The sequence below is a fragment of the Cervus elaphus genome, chromosome 13 (genome assembly GCF_910594005.1).
Source record: "Cervus elaphus chromosome 13, mCerEla1.1, whole genome shotgun sequence".
Classification (NCBI taxonomy): domain Eukaryota; kingdom Metazoa; phylum Chordata; class Mammalia; order Artiodactyla; family Cervidae; genus Cervus; species Cervus elaphus.
Genome location: NC_057827.1, coordinates 26,274,710 through 26,289,825, shown reverse-complemented (window position 1 = coordinate 26,289,825; position 15,116 = coordinate 26,274,710). Strand labels below are relative to the sequence as shown.

The window sequence follows — 15,116 nt, the reverse complement described above, 5'->3', positions numbered from 1 at the left end:
TCACCGACTCAATGGACATGGGTTTGGGTAGACTCCGGGAGTTGGTGATGGACAGGGAGGCATGGCCTGCTGCGGCTCATGGCGACGCAGAGTCGGACACGACTGAGCGACTGAACTGAAGTGCTAAAAAAAAAAAAAAGGACAACAGTGCTACTTCATACATAAATTGGAGGAAAAGCCCCTTTGATAAGGTGACATTTGAGTAAAGAGTCAGAAGTGAGATAATTGTTTCCCAGTTGTACTTGTGTCCCCACCAGGCCACAAGGCTCTGAGCCATGGACTTGGTGGGGACCCTGTGTGCGAGGCCATCCCCTACCTTCTCACTTTTCCGTGCTTCCACTCGCTGCCGCTGTCCACCTCCTCCCCCCACCCCCGCCCCCCCAACATACCCACCACCGCCAGTATGTGTGGAAGAGATGCACCTCTCCTACTGCAAGCCGCGGGGGTAAAGTCAGCTTACTCAAACTCATGTCCATCGAGTCAGTAATGCCATCCAACCATCTCATCCTTTGTCGTCCCCTTCTCCCGCCTGCAATCTTTCCCAGCATGAAGGTCTTTTCCAATGAGTCAGTTCTTCGCAGCAGGTGGCCAGCAGAAGTATTGGAGTTTCAGCTTCAGCGTCAGTCCTTCCAATGAATACTCAGGACCAATGTAGAAGCTGTAGAAACCACTGTAGAAGGCTTTCAAATAAAGAAAGAAAAGGCTTTCAGACACCAGCCTAAGACGACCATAGGCGGGGCGGAGCGGAAGAGCCTTGACCATCAGGGGGCGGGTCAATAGCTCGTTCCGCCTACCGGATGCAGACGAGCCGTCCGTATTTCCATTCTATTTTGCCTCCGCCCCGCTAGGAGTCGCTGTGGTGAGCTGGAGTAGGCTCAGCGCGTCCCAGGCTAGGCGGAAGCGGCTTTCTGGCCTGCGCTTTATAGGTCTCTCTTGTGTTTCCTGTTTCCTCTTTTACCAAGGACCCGCCAACATGGTAGGTGTTTTGGCTTCAAGTTCGTGCCCACCAGAATCGTCCTCCATCCGCCGTTTCCCTCAGTTCCCAGCCCGTGAGGAGGCGCGCACTGCCCTGTGAGGCTGAAGCCTCCGTAGGTGGCTGGTTTCCGCGTTGACCCCGCGCTCCAGCTCTGCCCGGCCGGGCCTTTACTCTATCGGGCTCAGCCCCAGCTCACGAACCCAACTCGGGTCAGGGTGTGACACCGCGTTGTTTCCTGGAGCGGGGTGGTCCTGCCTCGCGAGTGACCCTATTTTCTCCACCCGCAGGGCCGCGTTCGCACCAAAACCGTAAAGAAGGCGGCCCGGGTCATCATTGAGAAGTACTACACGCGCCTGGGCAATGACTTCCACACCAACAAGCGGGTATGCGAGGAAATCGCCATTATTCCCAGCAAGAAGCTTCGCAATAAGATCGCAGGGTGAGTCGAGCCTGCGTTCGGCTTCCAGGGCCTCCGTGGCCCCGCGGGTGGGTCCTGGGAGCTGTGCATCTGTGGGGTTTCTTGGTGAAGTTGTCTTGTGTTCACGTTGCTGATACTTGGCTGTTTGGCAGTGGCGCTTGGACGAAGTTAGCCCTAGTCGATCTGTGGAAGAGGATATTTAAAGATCTACTTGATTTACTGTTGTATTGCGTGAATTGGAATTGGAAGGAAAGCAGATGAGGGTTGGGAGGGATCGCGAAAGTTTGTTGGAGTATTTGGTGATTTTACAAACGAACATGAATACAGAGGACAGGCATGCCTGGTTAAGCGGAGCTGCGTGTAGAGGTTCTGTGTATGTAGAAGATTTTTAAGAGTCAGGACTCCCAAGATGATGATGATGACTCTTCTCACTACGGGAAAAGAACTGAAACTCCTACGTGCACATCCAGACGTGCTGTGTACCGTGGGGACCAATGTGTGTTCTTGGGGCGCTTTGTAGCTACGTCACACATCTGATGAAGCGGATTCAGAGAGGCCCGGTGAGAGGTATCTCCATCAAGCTGCAGGAGGAGGAGAGAGAGAGGAGAGACAATTACGTGCCTGAGGTAAACTTTTTGGGTTTCACTCTGGATCTCCGGTTCATCCTGAAAGATAGAAGCAGGTTCCTGAGAACCGTTTCGGGTACTTGGTTTCCAGGGGGACCTCAGCTGCGTCTCCATAGACTCCTCCCCACACCCAAGCAGCTGTGCTCTGCTTGGTGGCCCAGTCGCGTCCGACTCTTTGCGACCCCTTGGGCTGTAGCCCGCCACGTCCGTGGGATTCTCCAGGCAAGAATAGTGGAGTGGGTTGCCAGACACTTCTACAGGGGATCTTCCCGACCCAGGAGTGGAACCCAGGTCTCCCACATAGCCGGCGGATTCTTTACCATCTGAGCCACCAGGGAAGCCCATAAGCAGCTGTAGGTGCCCATAATCTCTTAGTACCTGCCTATGTGTTGTGTCCTGTTAGGACCATGTAAGTTCTGTACATGAGAACCTTGCATGATTGGTGACTTACCATGTCTTCTGGCTTGATTTTTTTTTTTTTTTTTTTGCTTTGGTATAATATTCCTGGACTGTTGATATAAACCCAGTCTTAAGGTTTTTTTAAATACTGAATTTGTGGGATCCTATTGTATCCCCTCTATGCTTCCCCCCTCCCCCAATTTTTCTTCCTCATATAAGGATCTTGGAGAAAAGGCAGGGAAGGTGAGAGATTCTCTAACTCATTACTATTTGGGGCCTGCCTTGTTTCTCCTAGGTCTCAGCCCTGGATCAGGAAATCATTGAAGTAGATCCTGACACTAAGGAAATGCTGAAGCTCTTGGTAGGTGTTTGCTGAATTCCTGAAGTAGGGTTTCCCTGGTCACCAACCATCAGTAGCTCTCCACCATCTGTAATACCCCTGGGTAACACTTGTTGAATCTTTAAAATATATCAGGTAATTTCCACATTTTCTATATGTTGTTTTTCTCACTGTATCCCACGAGGCACATCCTGTTGTTTACATTTTATAGATGTTGGAGTGGTAATTTCAGGTTAGTGGGTGGCAGAGGTGGGAATCCATCCACACTTCTAACCACTAAGCTAGACTATCTTCAGAGGGGGTTTAGCTGGTTGCTAAAGGTTGAGTTTGCTGTCCACATGACGATAATTCCCAGATCTAGAGATTGTTGCATTCTTCTTGCTCTCCTGTGTCCTCATGCTAACCACTCACATGAGCTCTGGTTCCATTTCTGGTGCTGACAGGGCACTAATTGAGGGGTTCAGCTGTCTTCAGCACACTGATAAGTGTCTCTTCTGTGATTTATCTTAGTATTTCTGCATTTTGGTGAGAGCATGAGCTTCAGAGTCCAGGAGGCAGTTGATTTCGAGCAACTTTATTTTTCCCTTTTTTATGATGATGAAACGTTTAAATAATAGCATGAATTCCTATATAGCTACCACCCAGCTTCAGAAAAACATCACCAGTACAGCTAAAGCCTGTTACAGATTATTTTCTCCTGAAATAACCACTATCCTGGAATGTAGCTTTTTATTTTCAACCTTAAAATTGGTCTTTGAGCATGAAATGAGGAATTAATTTCTGGTTATGTGGTGTGCCCTTGGGTTCACTGCACTTAGATTGAGCCAGCTCAGAGGCAGGTGCTGCCCTTGTCCCACCACTCCTCTTCCTGGGCCTTCACAAATGCTGGCTGCATGAGTGATGCTTCCTATCTGAGACTGGTCCTGAAAGTGAAGGGGCACTGTGTTAGCCTTAGAGCGGTATTCTCAAAGGGACAGATTTTGCACCCAGGGGACATTTGGTGATACCTGGTCACAGCTGGGGGTACACAGCTTATGGGTAAAGGCTGAAGATGCTGTTAAAAGTCTTAGAATGCACAGGACAGCTCCCTTGTGACTGTTAGGGTGGAGGATCCTTCAGATGGAGTCCACCCCCTTGTGAGTTTACTGGTCTGGGGTGGGGAGAAGGCTCTCACTTTTCTGCAGGGTCCTAGCAGTCTGACCTGAGCTGGAGGGGGCTGGTGAAGCATAGCCTAATGATGGTGCTGGGACTCTGGACATGGATCTTGCCAGAACAGCCACACTAAGCCCATTTTTATCATTACAGGACTTTGGCAGTCTGTCCAACCTGCAGGTCACTCAGCCTACAGTTGGGATGAACTTCAAAACACCACGTGGAGCTGTTTGAGTCTTTCTGCTGTGCTGTAATATTTTCAATAAACCTCGGACAACAACCTTGCCTGTGTCATCTGTGGGGTTCGGTCCTGGTGGAACTAAGGGCAGGAATTCTTTCTCATGGGAGAAGTGTCCTGCAGAGCACCTGTGGGCAGTGTCCATACAGACTGAATGTATGAGAAGGCCTGGTCCTGGCAGGTCCTTCGCACTCACTCTGGCTTCGGGCAAAAGTCAGGAAATACTTTTCCCTCTTTACCCCATGTTTCCTACGTGTTTGAACTCAGCCTCTCCTGGGTACATGGAGTTTGGGTTAGTGAACCTTCTTGTCTTGAAAGGGTCATGTTCCTCATATGTATGAGGGTTGGGTTTTCTAGGGATGGGAGATAGAATGGAGACTTGAGTGTGAATGGCTGTGTGTGGAAGGATCAGTGAGACCATGGGATGTGGCAGGTTAAGGGAGGCAGAGCTTGCTAGGTGAATCCTGAGAGATGGTTCTGAACTTAAGGATCCTGCTGAGGCAGTGGGTCCAACTGCATGGTGGAGAGTGCTAGGTTGGGCTGGTCCTTGTTCACAAGTAGCTGGAGGAGCAGTTGGAGCACTTTGATCCTAGGAAACATCTTGAAAATGTGTACTGTAAATACACAAAGTTATAACACCTGATACAATTTCTAACTTGCAATGTTGCAAGAAGATGGCATAAAGAACTTATAAATACTCTTTCCAGGCCTCTAAGTTCACATTTTCTCCCAATTGCTTCATATATTGTTTTTACATACACATTTTTTTCTGATCCATTGGGATTAAGTTACCTATGTGCCACTTTGTTTGAAATATCTTGTCACTTTCCTAAGAACAAGGACATTCTTTTAACAACCATAAATGAGTGATGGTAATCAGGAAATCCACATGGATATGATACTGCTACCTAACCCATCAGTTCAGTTACTGTCTGACCCTATGGACTGCAGCACGCCAGGCTTCTCCATCACCAACTCCCAGATCCTGTTTAAACTCATGTCCATCGAGTCGGTGATGCCATCCAACCATCTCATCCTCTGTCATCCCTTTCTGCCTTCAGTCTTGCCCAGCATCAGGGTGTTTTCCGGTGAATCATTTTTTCGCATCTGGTGGCTGAAGTATTGGAGCTTTAGCATCAGTCCTTCCAATGAATATTCAGGACTGGTTTCCTTTAGGATGGATTGGTTTGATCTTGCAGTCCGAGGGACTCTCAAGGGTCTTGAACACCACAGTTCAAAAGCAATTCTTTGGTGCCCAGCTTTCTTTATAGTCCAACTTTTGCATCCATACATGACTACTGGAAAAACCATAGCTTTGACTAGATAGACCTTTGTCAGCAAAGTAATGTCTCTGCTTTTTAATACACTGTCTAGGTTGGTCATAGCTTTTCTTCCAAGGAGCAAGCACCTTCATGGCTGCAGTCACCATCTGCAGTGATTTTGGAGCCCAAGAAAATAAAGTATGTCACTGTTTCCATTGTTTCCCCATCTATTTGCCATAAAGTGATGGGCCTGGATGCCATAATCTTAGTTTTTTGAATGTTGAGTTTTAAGCCAGCTTTTTCACTCTCCTCTTTTGCTTTCATCAGGAAGTTCCTCAGTTCCTCTTCACTTTCTGCCATAAGGATGGTGGTATCTGCATATCTGAGGTTATTGACATTTCTCCCAGCAATCTTGATTCCAGCTTGTGCTTCATCCAGCTGGGCGTTTTGCATGATTACATACAAGTTAAATAAGCAGGGTGACAATATACAGCCTTTCCCAATTTTGAAACAGTCTATTGTTCCATGTCCAGATGAGTGGAATTGTGTGGTAGTTTGAGCGTTCTTTGGCATTGCCTTTCTTTGGGATTGGAATGAAAACTGACCTTTTCCAGTCCTGTGGCCACTGCTGCGTTTTCCAAATTTGCTGGGATATTGAGTGCAGCACTTTAACTGCACTCATCTCACACACTAGCAAAGTAAGGCTCAAAATTCTCCAAGTGAGGCTTCAACAGTACGTGAACCGAGAACTTCCAGATGTTCAATATGGATTTAGAAAAGGCAGAGGAACCAGAGATCAAATTGCATATTGAGTGCAGCATCATCTTTTAGGACTTGAAATAACTCAGCTGGAATTCTATCACCTCCAGTAGCTTTGTTCGTAGTGATGCTTCCTAAGACCCACTTGACTTCAGACTCCAGGATGTCTGGCTCTAGGTGAGTGATCACACCATTGTGTTGTGGTTATGTGTCATGAAGATGTTTTTTGTGTAGTTCTTCCATGTATTCTTGCCACCTCTTTATATCTTCTGCTTCTGTTAGGTCCATACTGTTTCTGTCCTTTATTTTGCCCATCTTTGCATGAAATGTTCCCTTGGTACCTCTAATTTTCTTGAAGAGATCGCAAGTCTTTCCCATTCTATTGTTTTCCTCTATTTCTTTACATTGATCACCAAGGAAGGCTTTCTTACCTCACCTTGCCATTCTTTGGAACTCTGCATTCAGATGGGCATATCTTTCCTTTTCTCCTTTGCCTTTAGCGTTTCTTCTCTAATCCATAATCCAATGTAAGATTTTGCCAATTTTCCCAGTAATTTCTTCCAGTTTTCCTGGTTGAGGATCCAACCCAGAATCACTATACCTACTTTTTATGTCCTTTTCGTTCCATGTCTTTCATGATGTTTTTGAAAAGTGTTGGCTGACTCCTTGTAGAATGTCCTTCAATTTCAGTTTGATGTCTTGCACTTAGATTTTTTTTTTTTTTAATTTTAGAAATACAGGTGGTTTGAGTTAAGATTTTTTGACTAGTATAGTGTGGAAGTGACAGGCATTCAGTAGACACTACTTCAGAGAACTGAGTTTTTATCTTTTTACAGGTTAGGATAGTGTTTAACTCATGACTGGGCAGGGGCAGTGAGCCGCAGCTCCCAGTCAGCTTATGTGATCTCAAAGCAACAAATAGACTTAACTATTCTGTAGTTATACATTCTGTTTCAGTACAGTGTTCAGTACATGAGACGTTCAGTCACAAAGGCGAGTCTGACTTCGACCTCATGGACTGCAGCACACCAGGCTCCTCTGTTCCCCACTATCTCCCAGAGTTTGCTCAAATTCATGTCTATTGAGTCACTTACTCTACCTGACCATCTCATCCTCTGACGCCCCCTCTCCTTTTGCCTTCAGTCTTTCCTAACATCGGGGTCTTTTCCGATGAGTAGGCTTTTCTGTATTGTGTAGTCAAAGCATTGGAGCTTCAGCAACAGTCCTAGTGACTATTCATGGTTGATTTCCTTCAGGAGTGATTGGCTTGATCTTGCACATATGAGAGAGACCCAGTGCTTTATTATAAAGTGGACTTCGTCTAGTTGATTTGGCTCAACTGTAGGTTAATGCGTTACAATGTTAAAAACAGCCTCAGGTAAGCTATGATATTCAGCCATGTCTGACTCTGCAACCCCACAGCTTGCGAGGCTCCTCTATGGGATTTTCCAGGCAAGAATAATGGAGTGGGTTGCCATTCCCTTCTCCAGGGGATCTTCCCTACCCAGAGACTGAACTGGCCTCTCCTGCTTCTCCCGCATGGGCAGGAAGATTTATGATGTTCAGTAGGTTGTGAATAAAATGTATTTTTGACTTAGGGTATTTTCAATTTACTATGGGTTTATTGCAACATAACCCCATCCTAAGTCAAGGCAGATCTGTACCACAGAAGTGATACTGAGTACTCGATACTGTGTACTCGATGCATCATACTGAGAGACAGAATATCTGTCACAGTTTCAGTGATGTTCACTTCAAGTGCTTGGATTAAGGTGTATCTCTCAAGTTTCTCCGCTGTTAAGTTGTAAGAAGGTATTTTGTGGCTAAATACCCCGTTGTTCAACCTTTCACTCACTGCTTTTAACATCTATTGTTATTTTACCTCCATGATTACCTTATATTTATTAGTATTGTACAGTAGGGAAGGAGTTTTCTCTTCTTCACCAAGAACATTTCTTTCCATTTCTTGGTGTGGAGTCGGGCATTCTCAGCAAGTAACCTTGCCTTCTACATACGGCTCTGTGTAAAGAAGCCTTCCCTCTTTCGGTTTTCGGTGTCAATGATGAGGAAAGGACTGGGCTTTCTGTAGGGGAGAGAAACTAGAAAATTAAAACACAAGGCTGTGTGCTGTGGTGTTTGCCGTGCTCCGCCACTAGGAGGCAGTGCCGTCGCAGCTCCACGCCTGCCGGCGGGTCCACCTCTAAGGCTCCAGGTAAGTGAGATGAGGGATGGGAAGGGCTGGGGAGGAGCAGGGAGCCGACCGGGACGGCACAGAGAAGCGGTTTCATTCTCCATCAGCGTTGAGGAGCTTCTCCTAGGCCTTGGTTCTTGCATCTGTAAAATCAGCCCTGGGCTCCTTAGAACCTCTTGTGGAACTTGTTAAAAGCAGGTGGTGAGGCGCTGCCCCCAGCCTGAGATTGCGCGGCTTCAGGCGTGGTGGGGCGGGGCGCGCGGCTCAGGTGTGTCCACTCGGTGCTAAGTGTGCTCGCGGGCGGTTCCAGCCCAGCTGGGCTGGACGCCACCGGACTAGCGTCTCTCCTGTGTTGTTTGCGTCTGATAATGTCTATTGGCATATGTCATGAAATATGATAGTCTTCTGCCTTTTGTGTCACCGACTCTGCTGCTTGGAGATTTCAAAGAGTCCCAGGAACGTTTTGAAGGTAATTTTCTTCTTTTTTTTCCTATATTGTCCTTGTGTGCTGTGCTAAGTCGCTCAGTCGTGTCCGGCTCTTTGCGACCCCGTGGCTCCTCTGTCCATGCGGATTCTCCAGGCAAAAATACTGGAGTGGGTTGCCATGCCCTTCTCCAGGGGATCTTACCCACTCAGGGATCGAACCCACGTCTCCTGCGGCCCCTGAACTACAGGCTGATTCTTTACCGCGGAGCCTCCAGGGAGCCCATATTGTCCTTAGTTTTGTTAACGTACAATTTTCAACAAAGTGAAATGACTGTCACACAGATATAAAATGAACTTGGTAAGTATTTTTTAAAAACCTAATTTTTAAAAAACCGATGTTGCAGTCAGTTGAAAAAAGAAGTCAGGGACAAATTTGGAGAAAGGGAATGCTGAATTTATAAATGGACACAAGACCGACCTCTTCCACTGGAGGGAAGTCCGCTAAACCTCTAGCCAACAGAATTTATTTACATTTGTCTATAGGTAAGAATTAGTTGCATTGTCAGACATCTACAACTTGGAGAGTTGTAAAATAGCTCTTAAGGCAGCGAAAGATGCAAAACCTCTGTTTAGAATCTGAATCAAACCCCAGGTTGGGGATGGGAGAGAGGGTGGGGAGGGAGGGGATGTATATATAATTATAGCCTGATTGGCACGTTGTTGTACACCAACATTTGTAAAAATCAAAAACCAAAAAAAATTTTTTTTGAGTAAAAGAAAACAGTGGTAAGAGGAGCTCCTCTGGCGGAAGCATGGGAGCTCTGCCAACGTCCTTCCCCCACTTGGCTGCTCACTGCTGTTGAGACAGTCTCTGAGCTCCTAGGTCACTCTGCTCCTCCTGGTTTCCACCACGGGACAGCTTGGCCTGAGCTCCATTTCTAACTGAGAACCTGGGTCTCCCCGCCAGTGGTCTTTATACTAAACTAAAGGTTCTCAGACCTTTTATGGGTTCCCAGGACGCTGTGAAACAGTCTCTGTGACTGACAAGGGGGAGACAGAGCAACAGTCAGGGTCCTTCACCCGGTCTTGGAACAGAGCAGCTCCACTTCTACCTTTGTGTATGATGAGGCTGATTTTAATATGCCCCTAAGGAGAAGCATCCCATTGCCAAAAGATTCTGAGAAGATAAAGGAAGAAAGACTCCCACTGGAGTGCTGGGGGGGTTGGGGGGAAGCCACCCAGGTCGTTGCGCTTAACAGTTGAAGCACAAGTTTCGCCTCTATCTGAGGGCAAAACTCGTAGATGTATATCCTATCTCCGTGAATATATGAATTCATATTCTGTGTATTGCCTATGTCCTTAAGATTTTCAGTTTTATTGGTATGTGAATCATTTTAAATGTCACATTTGCTTTCTAAATTAAACTTGTCAGATGTTTGATTATTTTATTGATAGTTTCAGGAGTTTTAACTTTCTTTTTACTTGAGGTTGCCGCTTTTCCTCATTAGACGCTGGAGAAAACAAACAGCCGGATTCAATTGTAAAAAATGTGAGTAAAGCTCGTTTTCTCTTTTTCGACTGCAGGGGTCAGCAAACTGTGCCCAGCTGCCCGTTTGTGAATAAGACGTGAACTAAAAATGATTTTCACATTTCTAAATGCTTTAAAACAGGGATCCCCAACCTCCAGAATCTAATGCCTGATGTCTTGAGGTGGAGCTGATGTAATAATAATAGAAAAAGAGTACACAATAAATGTAATGCACTGGAATCATCCTGAAACCATATCCCGCCCCCCCACCCCCACCCCGGTGCGTGGAAAAAGTCCACAAAACCGGTCCCTGGCACCAGAAAGGTTGGGGACCACTGCGTTAAAACCCAGCAGCAGCAAGAGGAGAATCCTGTGGGCTATGGAAATTATGTGAAATTGAAGTCAGTGTCTACATACAGAATTTCATTAGGACGTAGCCACATTCTTTTGTTTACAAACTGTAGATGGCTGTGTTCCTGATTTAATGGCTGGATTACATAGTTGCCATAGAGACAGTAACGAGGCACTGTGATCACGTTACACTACAGATTGCAGTTACACATTTATTACACCATAGTGTTTTGAGGGCCATACTGATCACCATATAATCACATTTTATTTTTTACAAATTGTTAGTGCATACTTTCATTAAAAAAAGAGAAAACTGGACTTTCAGTGTTAAGGTATGAGCGGCTCATTCGGTAGGTGGGCAGCGGAAGTTGTTATCAGTGCTGAGTTTGTTTTCTCTGCATGTGTTTCTTCCAGATAAATTAGCTTGTTTAAAACCGTTAGTCTTTGGGTGAGAGTGGTTGTTTAAAGTGCTGAAAACATTGGGAGCAATATGAATAGTCAATTTAAAACAAAGTAGATAATTCTGAATGGTTTTCCTTGACTCTTGATAAGTCAAAGATGTTACCAATACTGCTGGGTTATGCAAGAGTGGGTGCCAACTTTGAAGAGTCTGAAGAATTAAGTCTGTAGAGTAATCTGCATGGAACAGCTACTGGTGAGAATATTTTTAAAGATGATAAATCACTGATTCAACATGACCTGAAGTGAGAATTGGCTGAGCTAATGTTATAGCTGATGTTGATAGAAATATGTGCAACAGAAAGGACCTTATTTGTACAGAATTAAAAGTTTGCAGAAATCTAAAGTGTTTAAAACCCGTGCTGTTCATTGCATTACTCATTAATATGTATTCTACAGAAAATAAGTCTGTCAGTTACTGAACTAGTAACTGTTCACAATGAATTTTACTCTCATAGACTTAACCATCATCACTTCCATCGATTTTGATAAAGTGTTATTTAATTGTGGTAAAGTTTTTTAAAACATAAAATATTTATTATTTTAACCGTTCAGAGGGTAAAGTGTCTGCCTGCAATGCGGGAGACTCAGGTTCCATCCCTGAGTCGGGAAGATCCCCTGGAGAAGGAAATGGCAACCCGCTCCAGTACTCTAGCCTGGAGAATCCCATGGACAGAGAAGCCTGGTAGGCTACAGTCCATGGGGTCGCAAAGAGTCACGACTGAGCGACTTGACTTTAACCAGTCATAAGTGTACAGTTTGGAGGCATTAAATATGTTTACAGTGTTATGGTAACCATAATTGCTATATCTAAAGTTTTTCATCATTCCCAACAAAAATTCTGTACTCATTAAACAATAACTCCTTATTCTCCCATATCATATTTTGTTTATCCATTCATTTTATGGTGAGCATTTTGGTTGCTTCTGCTTTTTGGTCCTTGTGAATAATGCTGCTATGAACACAGGTGTACAAATGCCAGTTCAAACCCCTGCTTTCAGTTGTTTTGAGTATCTACCAAAAAGTGGGGTTGCTAGATCATATGGTAAATCTATGATTAATTTTTTTGAGGAAATGTACTATTTTCCACAGCAACTGCACTGTTTTACATTCCTACTAGTAGTGCACAAGATTTCTAATTTCACCACATCATTGCCCAAGCTTCTTACTTTCTGAGTTTATTTTATTTTTTTTAAGTATTTATTTTTGGCTGTACTGGATCTTTGTTGCTGTGTGGGCTTTTCTCTAGTTGCAGTAAGTGGGGCTGCTCTTTGTTGTGGTGTGTGGCCTTCTCATTGTTTTGGCTTCTTTTGTTGTGGAACACGTAGCTCTAGGTGTGCAGGCTTTAGTAGTGGTGGCGCATGGGCTCGGGGGTGGTGGCGCGTGGGCTCTGGGGTGGTGGCGCGGGGGCTCGGGAGTGGTGCGCGGGGGCTCTGGGGTGGTGGCGCGGGGGCTCGGGAGTGGTGCGCGTGGGCTCGGGAGTGGTGGTGCGTGGGCTCAGGGGTGGTGCGCGTGGGCTCGGGGGTGGTGGTGCGTGGGCTCAGGGGTGGTGCGCGTGGGCTCGGGGGTGGTGCGTGTGGGCTCGGGGGTGGTGGCGCGTGGGCTCGGGGGTGGTGCGTGTGGGCTCGGGGGTGGTGGCGCGTGGGCTCGGGAGTGGTGCGCGTGGGCTCGGGAGTGGTGGTGCGTGGGCTCAGGGGTGGTGGCGCGTGGGCTCGGGGGTGGTGGCGCGGGGGCTCGGGGGGTGGTGGCGCGTGGGCTCGGGGGTGGTGGCGCGTGGGCTCGGGGGTGGTGCATGGGCTCGGGAGTGGTGGCTCGTGGGCTTGGGAGTGGTGACCCATGGGCTCGGGAGTGGTGACCCATGGGCTCAGGGGTGGTGTGCGTGGACTCAGTAGTTGCAGCGCCCCAGCTGTGGAGCACAGGCTCAGTAGTTAATGGCACATGGACTTAGTCACTCTGTAGCATGTAGGATCTTCCCAGATCAGGGATGGAACCTGTGTCTTCAGCATTGTCAGGCAGATTCTTTACCACTGGGCCACCAAGGGTGCCCCTAGTAGGTTTATATATATATATTTGTATATATTTTACAATATATATATTTTTTGTATTGTATATATACAATATAAAATAATTATATTTTACAATATATATATTGTGTGTATATATATATACACACACACACAAATATATATATATGTATACACACATAATGGGCATACTCATGAGTGTGAAGTGGTATCTCATTGTAGTTTTGATTTGCATTTCCTTAATGATTAAAGATGTTGAGCATCTTTTAGTGTGTTGATTGGCCATTTGTATATCTTCTTTGGAGAAATATCTGTTCCAGTTCTTTGTCCATTTTTAAACTGAGTTTTATTGTTATTGAGTTGCAGGAGCTCTTTGTATATTCTGGATATTAATTCTTTATTGGGTATGATTCGCATGTGTTTTCTACCAGGCTGTGGGTTGCCTTCTCTGTTGATAGTGTCCTTTGATGCACAAAAGTTTTAAATTTTGATGTAGTTCAATTAGTTATTTTTTTATTGCCTATGTTTTTGGTGTCATATCTAAGAATCCTTTGCCAAATCCTCATGAAGTGTTATCCCTGTGTTTTCTTTCAAGAATTTTATGGTTTTAGCTCTTATACTTAATTCTTTGATGCATTTTGTGTTAATTTTGGGGGGTGATCATATTTTTTTTAACCTCTAAACTTTATTTGTTATTGGGGTATAGCCAATTAGCAATGTTGTGGTAGTTTCAGGTGAACGGCAAAGGGACTCAGTCATACATATACACGTATCCATTTGTGTTAATTTTTGTATATGTAGTGAGGTAGGGTGTCAACTTCATTTTCCTTCATATGGAAGTCCAGTTGTCCCCAGCATCATTCGTTAAAGCGGCGGTTCCTCTCCCATTGATTGGACTTAAGACCCTTATCAAAAATCAGTTAGCCATGAATGTACGGGTTTGTTTCTGAACTCTCAATTCTGTTCCACTGATCTGTAAGTCTGTCCCTCCGTCAGTCCACAGTGTTTTGATTACTGTAGCTTTGAGTGAGCTGTGAAATTTAAGTCCTCCCACTTTGTTCTTTTTCAAGATTTTTTGTTTGTTTGTTTACCTGGGCTGTGTAAGTTTGCTAGAGCTGCCATAACAAAATACCACAAACTGGGTGGCTTAAACAGATTTATTTTCTTGCCATTCTGGAGGCTGGAAGCCCCAGATCAAGATGTGAGCAGCTTTGATTTCTCCCAATTTTGATTTCTCTCTTCTTGCCTTGTAGCTGGCTGCCTTTTTGCTGTGGCCTCACGTGATCTTCTCTTTGCATGCACAGCCCTGGTCTTACTGTGGGTCCAAATTTCCTCATCTTATAAGGACACCAGGAGGAGTGGATGAGGGCCCACCCTAAGGGCCTCATTGTGACACGGTTACCTCTTTAAAGGCCCTGTCTATAGATGTAGTCACATTCTGAGGTATTGAGGGTTAAGACTCCTGCATGTGAATTTTGGGGAATACACTTCAGCCTCTTACATGGACTCCATGATTTGAGGATCAGCTTTTCTGTTTTTTGCAAAAGAAGCCCACTGGAATTTTAATAGGAGTTGCTCTGAATTGTGTAGGTGGCTTTGGGTAGTATTGACATCTTGACAATATTAAGTGTTCTAATCCGTGAGCATGGGATGTCTTTCCACTTATTTAGATCTTCTTTAATTTCTTAGAGGAATACTTTGTAATTTTCAGGGAACAGTTTCTTGTACTCCTTGCTTAAATTTATTCCTAGGCATTTTATTCTTTCAGATTGTGCTATTGTGATAAGCGCATGTGTGCTAAGTCACTTCAGTCATGTCCAGCTCTTTGTGACCCTGTGGACCATAGCCTGCCAGACTCCTCTATCCATGGGATTCTCTAGGCAAGAATACTGGAGTGGGTTGCCATTTCTTAGTGCAGGGGGTCTTCCCCACCCAGGGATGGAACCTGTCTCCTGCATTGGCAGGCA

The 15,116-nt window shown here is 45.4% G+C and overlaps 1 protein-coding gene and 1 long non-coding RNA gene across 5 annotated transcripts in view; both read left to right on the top strand.

Annotated features, from left to right (window-relative positions):
• The first annotated feature begins 852 nt into the window (after positions 1–852).
• On the top strand, positions 853–4,191 carry RPS17 (ribosomal protein S17). The gene is made up of 5 exons (XM_043922262.1): positions 853–976; positions 1,264–1,415; positions 1,915–2,020; positions 2,715–2,780; positions 4,065–4,191. The coding sequence occupies exons 1-5, from the start codon at positions 974–976 to the stop codon at positions 4,143–4,145; spliced, it is 408 nt and encodes a 135-aa protein (XP_043778197.1). The 5' UTR covers positions 853–973; the 3' UTR covers positions 4,146–4,191.
• A 4,237-nt stretch (positions 4,192–8,428) lies between these two features.
• Positions 8,429–15,116, top strand: part of LOC122706989 — a 50,747-nt gene continuing 44,059 nt past the window's right edge. For 2 of the 4 annotated variants that reach the window (XR_006344537.1, XR_006344540.1), the window contains exon 1: positions 10,019–10,336. This is a non-coding gene — a long non-coding RNA (uncharacterized LOC122706989). Of the gene's footprint in view, positions 8,831–10,018; positions 10,337–15,116 lie in introns of those variants that run through there. The other 2 variants (XR_006344539.1, XR_006344538.1) reach the window with 2 other exon arrangements.